At 42.9% G+C, this 16920-nt stretch overlaps 3 protein-coding genes across 4 annotated transcripts in view; 1 reads left to right on the forward strand and 2 right to left on the reverse strand.

Moving 5' to 3' along the window:
• LOC107618094 (prolyl 4-hydroxylase 1) lies at nucleotides 20-4770 on the forward strand. Its single transcript, XM_016320027.2, has 12 exons — nucleotides 20-292; nucleotides 436-483; nucleotides 658-726; nucleotides 808-860; nucleotides 1176-1241; nucleotides 1580-1654; nucleotides 2059-2133; nucleotides 2655-2725; nucleotides 2812-2863; nucleotides 2981-3070; nucleotides 3751-3843; nucleotides 4480-4770. Exons 1-12 carry the CDS (start codon nucleotides 229-231, stop codon nucleotides 4585-4587), a joined length of 864 nt encoding a protein of 287 aa, XP_016175513.1. The 5' UTR covers nucleotides 20-228; the 3' UTR covers nucleotides 4588-4770.
• LOC107618095 (protein CMS1) lies at nucleotides 5287-6701 on the reverse strand. 2 transcript variants are annotated; one of them, XM_016320029.2, is made up of 5 exons: nucleotides 6238-6701; nucleotides 6091-6163; nucleotides 5970-6019; nucleotides 5761-5874; nucleotides 5287-5609 (listed from the first exon to the last, which is right to left on the reverse strand). In XM_016320029.2, exons 1-5 carry the CDS (start codon nucleotides 6648-6650, stop codon nucleotides 5603-5605), a joined length of 657 nt encoding a protein of 218 aa, XP_016175515.1. In that variant the 5' UTR covers nucleotides 6651-6701; the 3' UTR covers nucleotides 5287-5602. The 2 variants fall into 2 exon arrangements, with proteins under 2 accessions (XP_016175515.1, XP_016175514.1); XM_016320028.2 differs by having other exon boundaries at nucleotides 5287-5649; nucleotides 6238-6699.
• LOC107619403 (isoprene synthase, chloroplastic) overlaps nucleotides 16370-16920 on the reverse strand; it is a 2997-nt gene continuing 2446 nt past the window's right edge. The window contains exon 4 of the mRNA XM_016321683.2: nucleotides 16370-16796. Coding sequence (XP_016177169.1) covers nucleotides 16500-16796 — 297 coding nt within the window. The 3' untranslated portion in view covers nucleotides 16370-16499. The remainder of the gene's footprint in view (nucleotides 16797-16920) is intronic.

Here is a 16920-nt window from a genome sequence, read left to right on the forward strand (position 1 = left end):
TAGTGAAGTCAAGTCAAAAATAAAAAATTAAATTAAAAGAAAAGAAAAAGAAAAGAGAGAGAAGCTCGGAGGCGAGTTCCCAGTTTCAAGTTTCAACAAGAAAGCAAGGGGAGTTGATAGCGGTTTGGTCGCTGTTTATTCAAAACGTAGCAACAGCGACGAAACTGGATTCTGATTCTTCTTCTCAGCTTCCAAGTCGTGCTTCTTTCTTCGTCCCTCGTCAAATCCATGGCTTCCTCGATGAAGATCGTTTTCGGACTTCTCACATTTGTCACCATCGGAATGATTATAGGTAATAAGATGCGAGCATGTGCTGTGATCTTCTTCTTGTGCTACTTTTTCTTTCGTTTGGTGATTCCATTTTCACCTTCTTACAGAATTCAGCTGCTTCCATTTCCATCTCATTCATGTTCTTTTCTGTACTGGAAATTTCAGGTGCTCTTTCTCAGTTGGCGTTCATTCGGAAATTGGAAGATTCATATGGTATAATCTTGCGTTCTTTAGTGTTCTTCTGTGAAATCGCTTTAATTTTAGTCATGATTACGATTATGATTACAATTTCATATGTGTGTTTGATTGTTATTGTTATTGTTATTATATATGCTATGCATTGTTGTAGTGTTGTTTGTTAGTGTTAGTCTAACCTGATGACTATAGGCACTCAGGGTATTCCATTTAGAAGATTGCGTGGCTTTGACACCGATAGTCATCTTCAATTGCCCAGAGGTCTTGTTTACTTTTATCCCTGTTCATTGTCTATTCTTTTCCCCCTCAATTATTCATTTATTTTTGCATTCACATGTTCAGGTCTTCCACATTGGGGCAACGACAAAGAAGCAGAGATCTTACGACTTGGTTATGTATGTCTGTTGCATTCTGAGTGCTTGATCCCTTTTATGATGTATGATATATTATATCAGCGTATGCAAGTATTAGGAATGTCTAACTATCTTATTCTTTATTCGAGCCTTGATGCTGGTCCTCTTTATTCGAGCCTTTAACGAGCGTATTTATCTGAGCATTGTCTCTGTTTACTTAGCTTTTAACTATCTTATTCTTTCTTTTTGATAGTATCTGTTTGCTATTTAGTATCCTTCTTTTGATTGGGAGAGCAGAGACTTGACTTGCATGCTTATAGATAATTATGTTTGTATGATCGTCAATTCTTGATGCAGGTCAAACCTGAAGTGCTTAGCTGGTCTCCAAGAATTATTTTGCTGCACAACTTCCTAAGCATGGAGGTATGAGATTTGTAAGAAATTTAGAGTGAAACCTGTTATCACTGTATCATTGACTAGGATTATTAGGATATTATACAGATTAGACTAAGGAGTCAATTTAAAGTTTCAGACATCTATTTGAGGGTTAAAGTTTCCTCATTAGATGCCAGCCTGCTAGCGTGAAGTAGGACTTGCTATTTAGCCACAGATAAGATCTTCCTATCCCAACAGAAAAGGATCTATAGCTATATACTAATCTTGGGCATTTGATGGTACTTTTAAAAAATCCAGCTGCTGAGTGAAGCCCTTTTCGGTTGATGTTTAGACGTGTCTGAATTTAAATAATTTTATATTTACAGGAATGTGATTATCTCAGGGGTGTAGCACTTCCTCGCCTGCATATTTCAACAGTGGTGGATACAAAAACAGGAAAGGTACATTGAGAGTTGATTTCTTCTGGGTTGGGCTCACTGGGTTCCTGATAACAGAACCTGGATGCTTGTGGTTCTATTCGATTTTTTTTTTTTAAAAATGGTTTTATATATCTGGTGCTATATCATCCTCAAATATGTGACATGAAACTGTATAGCCGATGTTATACAAATCGCTTTTCACATCAACTTTCATGAAGGGAAACAACTACATTCAGATGCTTTTTTCTCTACATAAAATGGATTAAAACAGAAGGAAATCCATATGAGAAAAATTTAAACATGTATTAGTTTGTTGCTCATTTGATCAAAATATCTAATATCTAATAATTGAATAATGTTGTACTGTGAATTTTGGAATATATTTATTTAATTTCTTCATGAAATATGGTGAATACCTTTCACAGGGAATCAAGAGTGATGTCAGAACAAGCTCTGGTATGTTTTTAAGTCCTGAGGAGAGAAAATATCCCATGGTTCATGTAAGTTTTGAAGATCATTTTCCTTCTCAAATCGTCTTGCTTTTGTCATTAAACCACCGACTGCACCAGCTGATTCAACCATGAAATTTTAACAGTTTTCCTGGTCTGATACGCACAAGCATAGACCAGCTGGTTCACTTAGAACACTTTTTGAGTGGTTATTACTTATTAGTGAGTTGCTCAGTCTTTTAAACATCGTGTCCCACCTATGGTCCTTAGGTTTCACGCCTAGGATTCTGTTACATCACAGTCAAGAAGCTCTCTTTTTTCATAAAATCTGACCATCTAATAAAGATGTGAACCATTGCATCTGTTAAATGTAAACTTAACCTACAAGCATTAGCAATTGAGAATTGAGATTCTACAATTACTAATCTCATAATGAAGTTTAAATTAGAAAACGTAATTAAACAAAGGCCAAAACCAGTAAATGTAGAACTGGAGAAGAGGTACACAACATATTTTATTGGTGAGGATTGATTGTGTATACTTTGCTAAGCATGTTCACCTTGCTCAATTAGGCAATTGAAAAAAGGATTTCCATCTATTCTCAAATACCAATTGAAAATGGAGAGCTTATACAAATTCTGAGGTAAGGAGATGTCCCTTTTTTGTTAATATTTTTTAAGAATAGAGAATGGTGCTGCTAGTATAAGGCTAACATCTGCAGCAGCACAGGTATGAGAAGAATCAATATTACAAACCCCATCATGACTATTTTTCTGATGCTGTAAGTTATATTATTCTCTCTAATATTTTATTTATCTATTTTAGTAAGCATGAGAATTACCTCGAAGTCTCTTAAACTAAACCATTTGCAATCCTCGTGCCTTAATTTTTGAGGCAGTTCAACTTGAAGCGTGGTGGGCAGCGAATAGCTACGATGCTTATGTATTTAAGTGACAATGTTGAGGGAGGAGAGACATATTTCCCAATGGTTAGTTTCTTGTTTTCTGAATTTGTCATGTAACATATTCCATTAGCTGCTGTAGTTGTAGTTCTGACTTCTGAAGCATATCAATGGTCTGAAACTAAAACAAGAATTGGGTGACAGGCTGTAAGGATTAAGGAACCTGGTATTCATGGAGGATAATGGACTAGAAATAACATACAGAAAAAAAAAAGTCTTGAATTAACACACTGATGATGACAAGAAATAGTAATTGGGAATGGCAGTTCAAGAGGCCATATCTTGCCTGTAGCTCTTTGAGATGCCATACTCTCCTAGTTCTAATTCGTCTCCAAATTCTGAGATTTACCCATCAGTATCCCTCCCATTAGAGCCTATACATGGCTCTTCCCTAACAAGTTACAATATTCTCTCTTCTTTGCCTAGTTGGAATTAATTACAAAACTCACCCAGCCTAAAGTTCACTTAATTACAATTAAGTGCACCAGTTCATAATTGATTGGGTTCCTTACACAGGCTGATGCAGGAGATGTACCATTTTGTTTTTTCTGGTTAATCTTATATGTTAAACTTTAAGTGGAGGAATATGTTAATATTAATATTCTAGTATTTACTATCTATTCTGTGTGCTAAGATTTCAATCTAGTTGATCTTTATGACTGTACTGAAGGCTACTATTCATAATACGCGCACTGCATGGATTTCAGGCTGGTTCAGGTGAATGTAGCTGTGGTGGGAAAACTGTCAAAGGGCTATCTGTGAAAGCAATCAAAGGAAATGCTGTGCTCTTTTGGAGTATGGTTAGTATGATTTTATTTAATTAGCTAGTTGAAGTAATCATTCATGAAAATTTTGAAATAAGAGAAGCTATTTTATTAAATTCTTAACTGTTGTTCATTGGTCTAAACTTCCTCTGAACTACTAGTAGTAATATGTTATTAGGATGTTCCTTTTAAGCATGAGGGATTAAAGTGTTGTTAAACTAACTCCCAACAAATGAAAAATGGTTCCTGTCAAATACATTTGGAACATGAAATTTTCCAAATATCTCATTGTCTCATGTAAGACAATATGTGAATTTGTTCAAGGCTACACATTAATCATTCTTAGATCTAGAGAGTCTTTTTTTAAATATTTTTCCTCATTCTTGTAGTTCAATGCCGACCCCACTTAGTGGGACAAGGCTTTGTTGTTGTTATTCTTGTAGTTCAATGTACTTTCGTCCCTTTTCTTTTATCTACTACAGAAAAATTTTCACAATGACAGATAAAAATGAACAAAGTGAATATATTTGTTGTAACTTGTAAGCATGCCACTGGCATTTCATCAAAAGGGCTTCCCCACTACCTCTTGTCAGAAAAGAATGTCAATGTACATAATTTCGAATATGCAGAGCTGTAATTGTTTCTTGATTTCCTGTGCGGCTGTATTCTCAGGGACTAGATGGAAAGTCAGATCCGGATAGTGTGCATGGAGGATGTGAGGTACTCTCTGGAGAGAAGTGGTCAGCTACAAAGTGGATGAGGCAGTCATCTCACAATTAATTCATCTCCTGCAGCGGAATGATCAACTCCCTCACAAATACAAAACCCAAATTGTAACTCGGGGACTTTACCCATCATATTTGTCCTTCGGGAAAATGGTGATAACAAATAATAGTTCGTAGTATAGATATTCAATAGTTTAAAATCTAATCAATAAAGGGATGATTTATCTCTGCGATTTTATCTCTTTTGCAACTTTAGAAGTTTTTAGGGTACATTTGTTTTGGGTTTCTATTTTCTGTTTTTAGGATTTTGTGAAGAAAAAAAAATAAAATTCTACTTTTGTTTTCCCTTTTTTTTTAATAAAATTCTAAAAATAAAAAATATTAAAAAATGAAAAATCAAAGCAACCGCAACCTTAGTTATCCCTAAAGAAGGCTAAGATAGAACTCCGGTGAGAATTCGATGTAATCAGTAATGAACACGACAAGCAACATTATTCTGTTTCCTCATCATTGATTTCAACCTCTTTCATTTTCACGTTAATCTTGTCATGTTTATTTTCAATACGAGCATCATTTACTTTTTAATTTTTTTTTCAACACTAGCACTCTATTTCTATATTAGGACTCTTAAAATGAAGCTTAGAAGACTATGGTTTGATTTCTATAGTACTAACATGCAAATACTAAGCAATAGTTTAACAAAATACCGGGAAGTGCATCATCTATCACATTCCTTAACATGGCAAGGCGTAAATGTACAAATAATGAGCCATGTATAACTAGTGAGACATGGTAACATTTGCCGATATAATATGCTTGGGTGTGAGGATATATAACTTGAATTTCATTTTAAAGTGTTAAAAATAAAATAACAGTAGACTGTCATCTAATCAAACCCCATGAAAGTCATTTAGAGATATAGGAATTTCACCAAGATACTTAGAAAAAAAATAAAAACAAGTAGAGAGGGATGATATGTTATTCATCGGGAAGAGGTTGTGCTGGTTTTCCTTTTAAGCGGACAGCCGACTGGAGTGGACCATAGAGACAGATACGCAGATGTCCCTGGATCATCCCCTGATAAAAATAGTTCTTGAATAAGTCCCAGAATTCATCTCTGCGCATGTAACATTAAGCCATGAACAAATCCATTAGCTTCTAGAGATTAAGGTTTGTGATGTACCAGATGACAAGGATGAATAATTAAAGCAAAAAATGAGAGCCAAACCTGACTTGTGGAAGAGTTAACAGAGAGTAGCCTTTTACATCTGGATGTATATCGAGAAGAAGCACTTGTAGCCGCGAAAGGCTTAACGCCTCAGTGTCAATGAGCTTCTTTATCCTGAAATTGAAGGGAGAACAATACACAATTCATCTCAATGACTGACCAGTGAATACAAGTAAAACAATGTCAGGGAGAGTAATCAGATGTTCAACCTGCTTGGTGTGCCACTAGCAATGTTAACACGGTTATTCAACACTGAAACCTGCAGTAACCTTAAAAAGGTGAGCATCAACCGAATAGGGTTGGAGAGTTGGAGGGAGCGAGGGAGCATACCTGTTCTTCTAGTTTCATGTGCTTTGAGAACAACTTTGCAGCATGGCATTCCTTTGTGAAAGAGCGGAAACCCCTGCGCAAAATAATAATTTAGGGTTTAGGGTTTAAGAATTTCAAAGTATGAAAGGTAAGGGAAAAAGCAGTGACCTTAAAAGATGAAGGGATCTTAAAGCAGATGAAGCTACGATAAGGATTGCAGGGCTTCCGGGAAGGACATTGCCGGGGACAAGGTCAGGTTCACAAAGGACCTGTTTCCATGATGCTCCGAAAGCTGCTTTTATATTATTCCCCAAGATTTTGACATCGGAATCGGAATCGGAATCGGAAACAGAGGAATGAGGTAGCGTCAAAATGGAAGAGTCTTTGAGGGAATCCAGCTCCAGAGAAGAAAGCTTTACACCCTTCGCCGACTGAAACTCATCCACAAAGAATCGCAGCTGCTCCGATGCTGATGCTGATGCTGAGTTCTTCTTGCTCTTTACTCCTTCTACTTTTCCTTTTTCTTTTCGTTTTCGTTTTCGTTGCTGTTCATTCTGAGTAGCCTCCTTCCCGCTCCCCATTCCTTACTTCCTTCTTCTGAGTAGCTTCTGCAAACGACGGACACGGCCACAAGCACAATAACAATCTAGCCCGGGTCGGATCGGAATCATTGTATGATATTCGGGTTTCTAAGCCCAGGCCAGCCCGTTACTGCTTATATCAACATCTATTCCTCTTTTCCTTAAGCCCAATACTACGCAGTTACATCTACTTCATGATTTGATTATGCACTGTGCAAATCTTAGAAAATAGTTAAAATAACCTTACTCCATTTATTTTTTTCACTTTGTTATGACTTTATTCAAATTAAAAGTAAACAATTATTTAAAAGTGAAAACTCATGTGCATCGATTTTGTTACGGATCCGACCCACGGATCCCGCATACCCGATTACCCGAGGACAACCCGCTTCGACCCGAAGGCCCAAAAACCGGCCCTTCTAAGCCTCTAACCAACTTTCGAACCCAAATATCTCTCTTATCTTAGCCAAATAAGATAAGATAAGATATTCACCATCGCCTATAAATAAGAGGACCCAGGTCCCTCCAGGTATTCATTCATTCATTCTTCATACCTCATACCTCTCAGATCCATTCTGACTTGAGCGTCGGAGTGTCTTTGCAGGTACCACCCCCCATCGCTCCAGTCAAGCAATCCGGTTCCAGCCTTGCCCGCGGATCCCCGATCCATCCTTCAAACCGTACCAGAGACATCTCGTACATTGGCGCCGTCTGTGGGGACCCTGCGCCAGCTGGGCCCGATGGGGGACGTCCTAGAGGAAACCCCCTCAAGCCAGGATGACTCTCAACCGATTAACCCAACCCCCGAACACCGCGAAGTCACAAACCAAGCGAGAATAGCGAGTACCGTCCAAAACGCGAACGATCATGACGTCACGGACCGACGACATCCTGAGAAAGCCAGCGACAAAATAGCGCAGATCATCCAGGATCTCTGCCTCCGGGTTCAGGAACTCGAAGGCAAGATAACCAATAAAGGAAAACACAACAACGAGCACGGAAGCCATGCAACCTCCAGATCAAGATCTCGCCACGGTAGATCGCCAACCCAACGACACGACAGAAGAGACGGTCGCAGCTCATCACGCGATCACAGACACGAGAAATCGCCAGAACGGCGATACAACAAGAAACATAACCGCAGCGCTTCTCGAGATCCGAGTTATCGACACTACTCAGACGAAGATCGGAGGGACCGAAACACCAAACGCACGATAAATGACCATATAATAATGGGAGCTACACCCTTCACAGAAAGAATCCTAAGAGCAAAACTTCCCAAAGGCTTCGACAAACCTACCGATATGAAGTACGATGGAACTAAGGATCCCCAAGAACATCTAACGGCTTTTGAGGCCAGAATGAACCTAGAAGGAGCGGCCGACGCGGTCCGATGCAGAGCCTTCCCGATAACCCTCGCCGGGCCAGCGATCAAATGGTTCAACGCCCTCCCGAACGGATCCATAGCCAGCTTCCACGATATTACACGAAAGTTCATGGCCCAGTTCACTACTAGGATCACTAAAGCCAAACACCCCATCAGCTTACTAAGGGTCATGCAAAAACAAGAAGAATCCACAAGAAAATACCTCGACCGCTTCAACGACGAATGCCTAACGGTCGACGGACTCACGGATTCCGTCGCAAGCCTCTGCCTGACCAATGGGCTAATGAACGAAGATTTTCGCAAACACCTCACCACCAGACCGGTATGGACCATGCATGAGATCCAGAACGTCGCCAAAGACTACATCAACGACGAAGAAGTCAGCCAGGTCGTCGTCGCCAACAAGCGGCAGCACGGCAACACCCAGCGCGGCAATTCGGCTTCTCACCAAAACCCAACACTCAAAGAGAATCAACGGGACCACCCCAGGCCGACTAGCCGACCACCGAGAATAGGCAAATTCTCTAATTACACGCCCCTGACAGCACTAATTACCAAGATATACCACCAAATAGCAGATCGAGGCATCATTCCGAAAGCCCGACAACTCAAAGAAAGGACAGGAGGCAACAAAACCCTCTACTGCGAATACCACCGAGGTTACGGTCACAGAACACAAGATTGTTTCGACCTTAAAGACGCCCTTGAACAAGCCATACGAGACGGCAAACTCACAGAATTTGCCAAAATCATCAGAGAACCGAGACGCGCGGAGAGAGACAGGTCGTCAGAGAGAGAAGGACGTAACCCGAGAACCCAAAAGCAACCCCCCAGGGAAAGCCCAGAGGAAGATCCGACCATCATAGTAAACGTCATCACAGGCAAGGACGTATCAAGTAAGTCAAAACTAACAATGAAGAAAGACCTCAAGGTAATGGCTGTAAGGAACCAAGTCCCAATCTCCGCGGCCGACAATACGATAACGTTCTTACCAGAGGACTGCCAACACGGCACCTCAGCCGAGGACGCCCCTTTCGTCATCTCAGCTAGAATCGGGACAGGACTCGTACGAAGGATACTGGTAGACACCGGGGCAGACTCAAACATCCTTTTTCGAGGAGCCTTCGATAAACTCGGACTCCACAACGACAACCTCCAAACACACCGCCACGGCGTCACGGGACTCGGAGACAACTTCCTCAAACCAGATGGCTCAATCACACTTCCCATCACCATAGGAACGAGCAGCCAGAAGAAGACAATCCTATCTGAATTCGTAGTCCTAAAAGACTCCACAGCCTATAACGTGATCCTCGGAAGGAAAATAATCAATGACTTCTCCGCAGTCATCTTTACCAAATACCTCCTTATGAAATTCAGAACCGACGACGGTACCGAGAAGTCGCAGCCGAATGCGACAACACCAGCCTAGCCCTAAGGAAGAAATCCCGAGATGCGGCCGGAGTATTCCTAGCCGATCTGGATGCCCGACAAGACGGCCAACCCAGGCCAGAGCCAGAAGGAGATATGGAAAAACTACAAATAGGGCCAACCAAAGATGAATACACCTTCATTAATAGGAACCTCCCATATGACCTCAAAGAGGAACTCTCTCAACTCCTGAAACAAAATAGAGACCTGTTTGCATTCACACCAGCCGACATGCCGGGAATAAACCCCGACCTAATGTCTCACCGTCTAGCCGTGGACCCCAAAGCTAAACCAGTAGCACAAAGGAGAAGAAAAATGTCACCGGACCGAGCCACCGAGGTTAAAAAATAAGTTAAAGCCCTACTCGAGGCCAACTTTATCCGAGAACTCCCCAACACGACTTGGCTAGCCAACGTCGTACTGGTGAAAAAATCTAATGGGAAATGGCGAATGTGCGTCGACTACACGGACCTCAACAAGGCTTGTCCGAAGGACGCCTTCCCCCTACCAAACATCGACGGATTGGTAGACGCTGCATCTGGTCACCGATACCTCAGCTTCATGGATGCATATTCCGGATACAACCAGATTCTGATGCACCGACCAGACGAAGAGAAAACAGCGTTCATCACCCCAGACGGGACGTACTGCTACACAGTAATGCCCTTCGGTTTAAAAAATACCGGAGCAACCTATCAAAGACTGGTTAACAAGATATTCCGAGACTTATCCGGTAACAAATTAGAAGTCTACATAGACGACATGCTCGCCAAGACCGAATCCGGCGAACAACTAACTGACGACCTCAAGGTCATAATGAACACCCTACGAAAGCACCAAATGCGACTCAACCCGGCAAAATGTGCCTTCGGAATGGAGGCAGGGAAGTTCCTCGGCTTCATGATTACACAACGCGGAGTTGAAGCAAACCCAGAGAAATGTCGCGCCATCCTCGAGATGACGAGCCCCAAAAACCTTAAAGACATCCAAAGGCTTACCGGCCGACTGACGGCATTGTCACGCTTTCTCGGGGCTTCGGCCCAAAAAGCGACCCCTTTCTTCAAACTAATGAAAAAAGAAGCCCCTTTCAAATGGGAGACGGAATGCGAAGAAGCATTCCAACACTTCAAGAGGGTCCTAGCGGAACCACCAATCCTCGCCAAACCCCAAACAGGGAAAACACTTTACTTATACCTCTCCATAACGGAAGAGGCACTCGCAGCAGCACTCGTCCGTGAAAACGAGAAAAAGGAACAAAAACCCGTATACTTCATAAGCAAAGTCCTACAAGATGCGGAAGCTCGCTACTCACGCTTAGAAAAGCTAGCTTTCACACTCCTTACAGCCTCCCGACGCCTACGACAATACTTCCAAGCTCATCCCGTGACGGTTCGAACCGACCAAGCGGTCAAACAGGTGTTGCAGAAACCCGACCTAGCAGGAAGAATGCTAGCGTGGTCCATCAAACTATCTCAATTCCAGATCAAATTCGAACCCCGAAATGCGATCAAAGTACAAGCTATGGCTGACTTCATCGCCGAGATGACCCCGGGAAAGCTCACCCCCGAATCATGGAAACTACATGTCGACGGCTCATCAAACTCCACCTACGGAGGCGCCGGAATCATACTTGAAACTCAAAACGAAATCACGATCGAACAGTCGGTACGATACGAATTTCCAGTATCAAACAACCAAGCAGAATACGAGGCCCTCTTGGCAGGCCTATCCTTAGCCCGGGAAGTCGGAGCAAAGGTCCTAGAAGTGAATACCGATTCACAGGTAGTCAGTTCCCAAATTAACGGAGACTACCAGACACGAGATCCCCTACTCCAACAATACCTCGCCAAGGTAAACAAACTAAGAGAAGGATTCGAACACGTCACCATACAGCACGTCCCTAGGGAACGAAATGCCAGAGTAGACCTACTCTCTAAGCTAGCCAGTACCAAACCCGAACACGGTAACAAATCGTTAATCCAGGAAGTCGTCAAGACACCCTCCGTGTCAACAACAACCAACGCTCACCTGACAATCTCAAACCAGGGATCTTGGACCTACCCGATCCTGCAATACCTCATCGATGGAACACTGCCACCAGACCCCAAAGAGGAAAAACGAATAAAAAGGGAAGCTGCCAACTATACCATTGTCGCAGGACAGCTATACAAACGCGGATTCTCACAACCCCTGCTCAAATGCATCGAACCCGAGAACACGGTGTACATACTCCGTGAAATCCACGAAGGCTGCTGCGGTCACCACGTCGGAGGCAAGACTTTAGCCCAAAAAGTCATCAGAGCAGGCTACTTCTGGCCCACGGTTATCCGGGATTCCATACAAATAGTTAAAAACTGCGACAAATGCCAAAGACACGCCAATATCCACCAAGCCGCGCCGCACCAGCTCAGCACCATATCGGCAGAACGGCCGTTCGGCACTTGGGGCATCGACCTCGTCGGACCCTTCCCTACGGCACCTGGCCAACTCAGATACCTCATCGTCGCCATAGACTACTACACTAAATGGATCGAAGCCGAACCCCTGTCCTCCATAACGGCAACCCAATGCCGAAAATTCCTCTGGCGTCAGATCATCACCCGATTCGGGATCCCCGAGATCGTTATCTCGGACAACGGAACCCAATTCACCGACAAAAAATTCAGAGAATTTTTAGAGGGGCTACGCGTATCCCACCGTTTCAGCTCGGTAGAACACCCCCAGACAAACGGACAGGTGGAATCCGTAAACAAAATAATCGTCAAAGGACTTAAAAAGCGGCTCGACGAAGCCAAAGGGCTATGGGCCAACGAACTCGGGTCCGTCCTATGGTCATACCGAACCACACCTCAAACGACAACGGGAGAAACACCTTTCCGACTAACATACGGTGTCGAGGCGGTCATCCCGGTAGAGATCGGAGACCCAAGCCCCAGGAAAACGGTCGGAGGTAACGACGAGGAAGCAGAACGAGACCTCATTGACGAAACCAGAAGCATAACCCATCTCAGGGAGCTAGCCCTAAAGCAAAGAATCAGCCTGAGATACAATCACGGAGTCATCCGGCGAGAATTCGCGGCCGACGACTTCGTCTTACGACGAAACGATATCGGTCCCCCGACCCCAGGAGAAGGAAAGCTCACCCCCAACTGGGAAGGACCATATAGAATCAAGGCTGTAATCGGAAAAGGAGCGTACAAACTCGAACGGCTCAACGGCGACGAAGTCCCGAGAACATGGAACGCCGCCAACTTGCAACGATACTACGCCTAGACCAACCTACAAAGGTCGCACCCTCGTCCTCATTTCTGTTTTTGTACTTCTCCTACCAGTTTACAAATTCTAAGGTTTTATTTCCCATCTAAGTTTTAAACTCGGGATATCCACAAAAGAACCCGACCAAACGACGGTCCGAGGAAACAAATGAAATACACACGAAATAGCCTAAAACGGAATACAGGATAGGCCCGGACGGCCCAAAAACAACAACGAAACATACAAAAGGCCCGAACGGCCAATAAGTACCATTAAAACGAAAATAAAGTGTTCCAAAATCAAAATACACGGCCCTTGGCCATCCGAAAATATCCAAAAGCACAGTTCAAAGAAAAAATCCAAAGAGATAAAAGTAAAAGCTACTCAAGGTCAACGATCTGGCCATCGCGAACAGTCTTGAAGGCCCCCATCACGGACATATCCACACCAGGAGCCAGCACTGAAGCTTGATCCCTCATCGTTTCCTCGGTAGCCGCAATTGCATCCTTCGCATCAGCTAGTAACTCCGTCTTCTCCCTCTTCAAGGCAGCAACCTCGGCCTTTAGAGCCTCCGACTCGGCGAGAAGCATGGCAGCCTGAGAACCCACATCGGAAGCCCGCTGCCGCTCCTCTGCCAACTGAGAGAGAAGCGAAGTTTCAACCTCGGCAAGTCGGAGAATCTCTGACCCGGCCTCCTCAGAAGACTTCACAGCCCTCTCCCTCGCAGCTTCGGCAGCCTCAAGTTCCCCCTTCAACTTGGCTACCTCAGCATGAGAATGACGAAGCTTCTTGTCCAGCAAACCGACCTGAGCCATCACAGGCTCAGCCTTCCGAACAACAAACGGCAGACCGGAGGAGAGCACGATACACCGACTTGGCCTGGAACGAAACATCGCAGCCATCAAAAAACGGCTCCGTTCCAGGCATCAAGTGTTGATCAATAAACCCCGGGGCATCGAAGCGTCGATCCATCACGCTGGGCACAAGACCCTCATCCTCAAAAGTCTCACTGCTCGGGTCCTCAGGCCTCTTTCTCTTCCGAGAAGCCTCAGCAGCCGTCACCACGACGACTTCAGTAGAGTTCGCAGGGCCAGGGGAAACTTGAGCATCGGCCCGCGCACCCGAGGAAATCACCTCCTGAGAAACCGGCTGAGACTCCACGGCAGGATTAGAAATAGGAGTAGCCGAGGACGACGACCCCTCCTCCTGGGCCATCGCCGCCTTCAGACGCGCCAAGGATGTCAAGCCACCAGCCATCTCAACTGCAAAGGAAACAAGAAACAAAAATCCAAGTTACGAAAACGGGAAACAAAACATAAAAACAAGTAAAGAACGGACACACACCAACATACGACTGGCAAGCAACCGGATCACCCATCACGTCCCGAGGATTAAGAGGACGCTCCCCAAATAACTGCCACAGGACAAGAGCGATATCCCGCTCCTCCGAGGACAAGAACTCTTTCGAAACCCGAGTAAACACGGACGGACCAGCCTTAAAGTTCCAGTAAGTGGGGAACCGACGTTCACCCTCCAGCGTCAACCAAAAAGGGTGATGCCCCCTCGCGGGACGAACTTTAAAGTAACCACTCTTAAAACCATGGAAGGAGTCTTCATACAAACCGAAAACCCGACGGTGGGGCTGAGCTCGGAAAGATACATACCCCTTCTTATGCTTCCCCTCCTTAGTCGGAAGAGTACACAAGAAAAGGAAAAGAAAAATATTTACTGAGGCAGGTAGCTCTAAATAATCACAAACAAGTTCAAAAGACCGTATTGCCGCCCAGCTGTTCGGATGTAGCTGGGATGGCGCCACGGAGCACCGATTCAACAACTGCTGAACAAACGGAGAAAAGGGAAGCCGAACACCAAGCCGGGTGAACATCGCCTCATACACCCACATCCAATCCAGCACTGTCGGGGAGTCGAGATTAGTATAGCAAACCCTCTCGTCAACCCCAGGGAGGGCAAGCTCGTAGTGGCGTTCGGCATCGCCACCCCCACAAACAGCCCCTTCATCACGGAGCCGTTGGAGGTCCGCCTCCGTCATCCGTCGAAGGAAAGAAGCCACAGAAGAAGACCAACCGAAACCACAGAAAGCGAAAATGGAGAATGGGAAATGCTCTGGTTAGAAAAAGAGGCAATAGAGAAGTAAAAGCAGAACGAGGGAACTGAAGGAGGAAAACCAAAACGGTTTTTGAAAAAAGTAAAACGACGAAAATACCCTTTGAAAGCAAAACAAACGCAAGGGCAAAGAAGAAAAAGCACAAGCCTGCAATAAATACCCCCTCGAAAAAGGTAACGCCTCGAAGAACGCAACAGACGCGACTAATACGAAAGAGTCACGTCAGACCTAAACGGTCAGACGAATCTTCCACGATACGAAGACCGAGGCACCGACCTCATCTCAAAGAAATCAGACGGGCACCCGAGGAAAAATCGAGCCCATAACAAACGTCTCCCAGCGACAGACCGACCTCGCTCGCTCTCCCGCTGCGGGGGCAACTGTTACGGATCCGACCCACGGATCCCGCATACCCGGTTACCCGGGGACAACCCGCTTCGACCCGAAGGCCCAAAAACCGGCCCTTCTAAGCCTCTAACCAACTTTCGAACCCAAATATCTCTCTTATCTTAGCCAAATAAGATAAGATAAGATATTCACCATCGCCTATAAATAAGAGGACCCAGGTCCCTCCAGGTATTCATTCATTCATTCTTCATATCTCATACCTCTTAGATCCATTCTGACTTGAGCGTCGGAGTGTCTTTGTAGGTACCACCCTCCATCGCTCCAGTCAAGCAATCCGGTTCCAGCCTTGCCCGCGGATCCCCGATCCATCCTTCAAACCATACGAGAGACATCTCGTACATATTTCATATAAAGTTGATAGTTGAAAACAGTTAAATGACTTGACTGATTTGACTAAATTTTTATTTAAATAATTCTTAATTATCAATTTCACGTAAATTAATTGTACTTGAGTTTCACCTTATTTAAAACTGATCTATTTATTTATTTTTCAAACCAAACTGAAATTCATCTGAACGGGCTAATTCAAGTGAGTTAATTGGAAATTGATTATCTAACTGATTTGATTTAAACAATAAACTTGATTCTAAAAACTTATCAAAGAGTCGATAAAATCATTAAAAATTCAGTAAATTAACTGCACAAGTCTAATTTTTTATTGAAAATTAATTAAAAGTTAATTTGTTTAAGAAAAGTAATACATATATTATAAAAAATAATATTATTTTATTTAATGGGAGAATTTTGTGTGGACAAGGGGCACCAAAATTTTTGTAAAAATATTAGTAATTCTATTTTAAAGAAAATAAAATTAGTTTGTTTGATTAAATTGATATACTTTCAATTTATGTATATGAGTTTTATGTCTATCTTTATTATTCTTTTAAATATTTTATCCTATCCTATTTGACATAACAAATAGCATATTTTTAAATTAACAACAAGTGACATATTTTTAAATCAACGTTAGAAATTAAATATCATTATAGTATTAACACTAAATTATATTTAGCTTCTCATATAATTTCATGCATTATTTTATTTTTAGAATAATAAAAATTCAAATTTTAGACTGATGTGATTTCACATCCTTGCATTTTTGGCCCTCTTACATGGTTGTTGGCAAATTTCTCAATAATTTGATTTCATTGAAATGGCTAATTAATGATATACAACATGGAAAATACAAATATACTAAAAATAATATTTGCATTTCGTGAAATGACCATCATTGCATTAATAATCAATTAATTGGAATGGGGTCGATGAGCGACAACTTGATTCTGTTTTCTGCTGTGTCATCAGGCCTTCCAAGTCCATCACCATATTGATAGGTGCAATGCGAAACCCGAGCCATGTTGATGGCTATTTCTTTGAAGGCATTCGGGTACGCAGACTCCAACACTACGTCTCTGTTCATCTTCTTCCACTCTTGGTCGATCAATTTTCCAAGGCTCTCCCGTGCTTCCTCCTCCGTTGTCCCATTCTCAGTCATGTACGACGTGATTGAGTTTGTCGTTTCACCTCTTTCGAGCTCCGCCTATGTTATTATCCAAAAAATCAGTTACTGAATCATCAATTATTCAAATAAAATATATATTAAAAAAATTCAATTAATTTTACGTAAAATTGATTTATTAAATAATTTAATAAATTTAATTATT

The sequence above is a fragment of the Arachis ipaensis genome, chromosome B09, assembly GCF_000816755.2.
Source record: "Arachis ipaensis cultivar K30076 chromosome B09, Araip1.1, whole genome shotgun sequence".
NCBI classification, from domain to species: domain Eukaryota; kingdom Viridiplantae; phylum Streptophyta; class Magnoliopsida; order Fabales; family Fabaceae; genus Arachis; species Arachis ipaensis.

Bases quoted from the DNA above. Each gene is read 5' to 3' on its own strand.
- LOC107618094 (XM_016320027.2), top strand. From the start codon at position 229: ATGGCTTCCTCGATGAAGATCGTTTTCGGACTTCTCACATTTGTCACC. The intron at 1,655-2,058 runs GTACATTGAGAG...TACCTTTCACAG, and splicing joins TGGATACAAAAACAGGAAAG to GGAATCAAGAGTGATGTCAG. The intron at 2,134-2,654 runs GTAAGTTTTGAA...TTGCTCAATTAG, and splicing joins GAAAATATCCCATGGTTCAT to GCAATTGAAAAAAGGATTTC.
- LOC107618095 (XM_016320028.2), bottom strand. From the start codon at position 6,650: ATGGGGAGCGGGAAGGAGGCTACTCAGAATGAACAGCAACGAAAACGA. The intron at 5,875-5,969 runs GTTGAACATCTG...CTTCAATTTCAG, and splicing joins GCTAGTGGCACACCAAGCAG to GATAAAGAAGCTCATTGACA. The intron at 5,650-5,760 runs GTTTGGCTCTCA...TTACATGCGCAG, and splicing joins TTAACTCTTCCACAAGTCAG to AGATGAATTCTGGGACTTAT.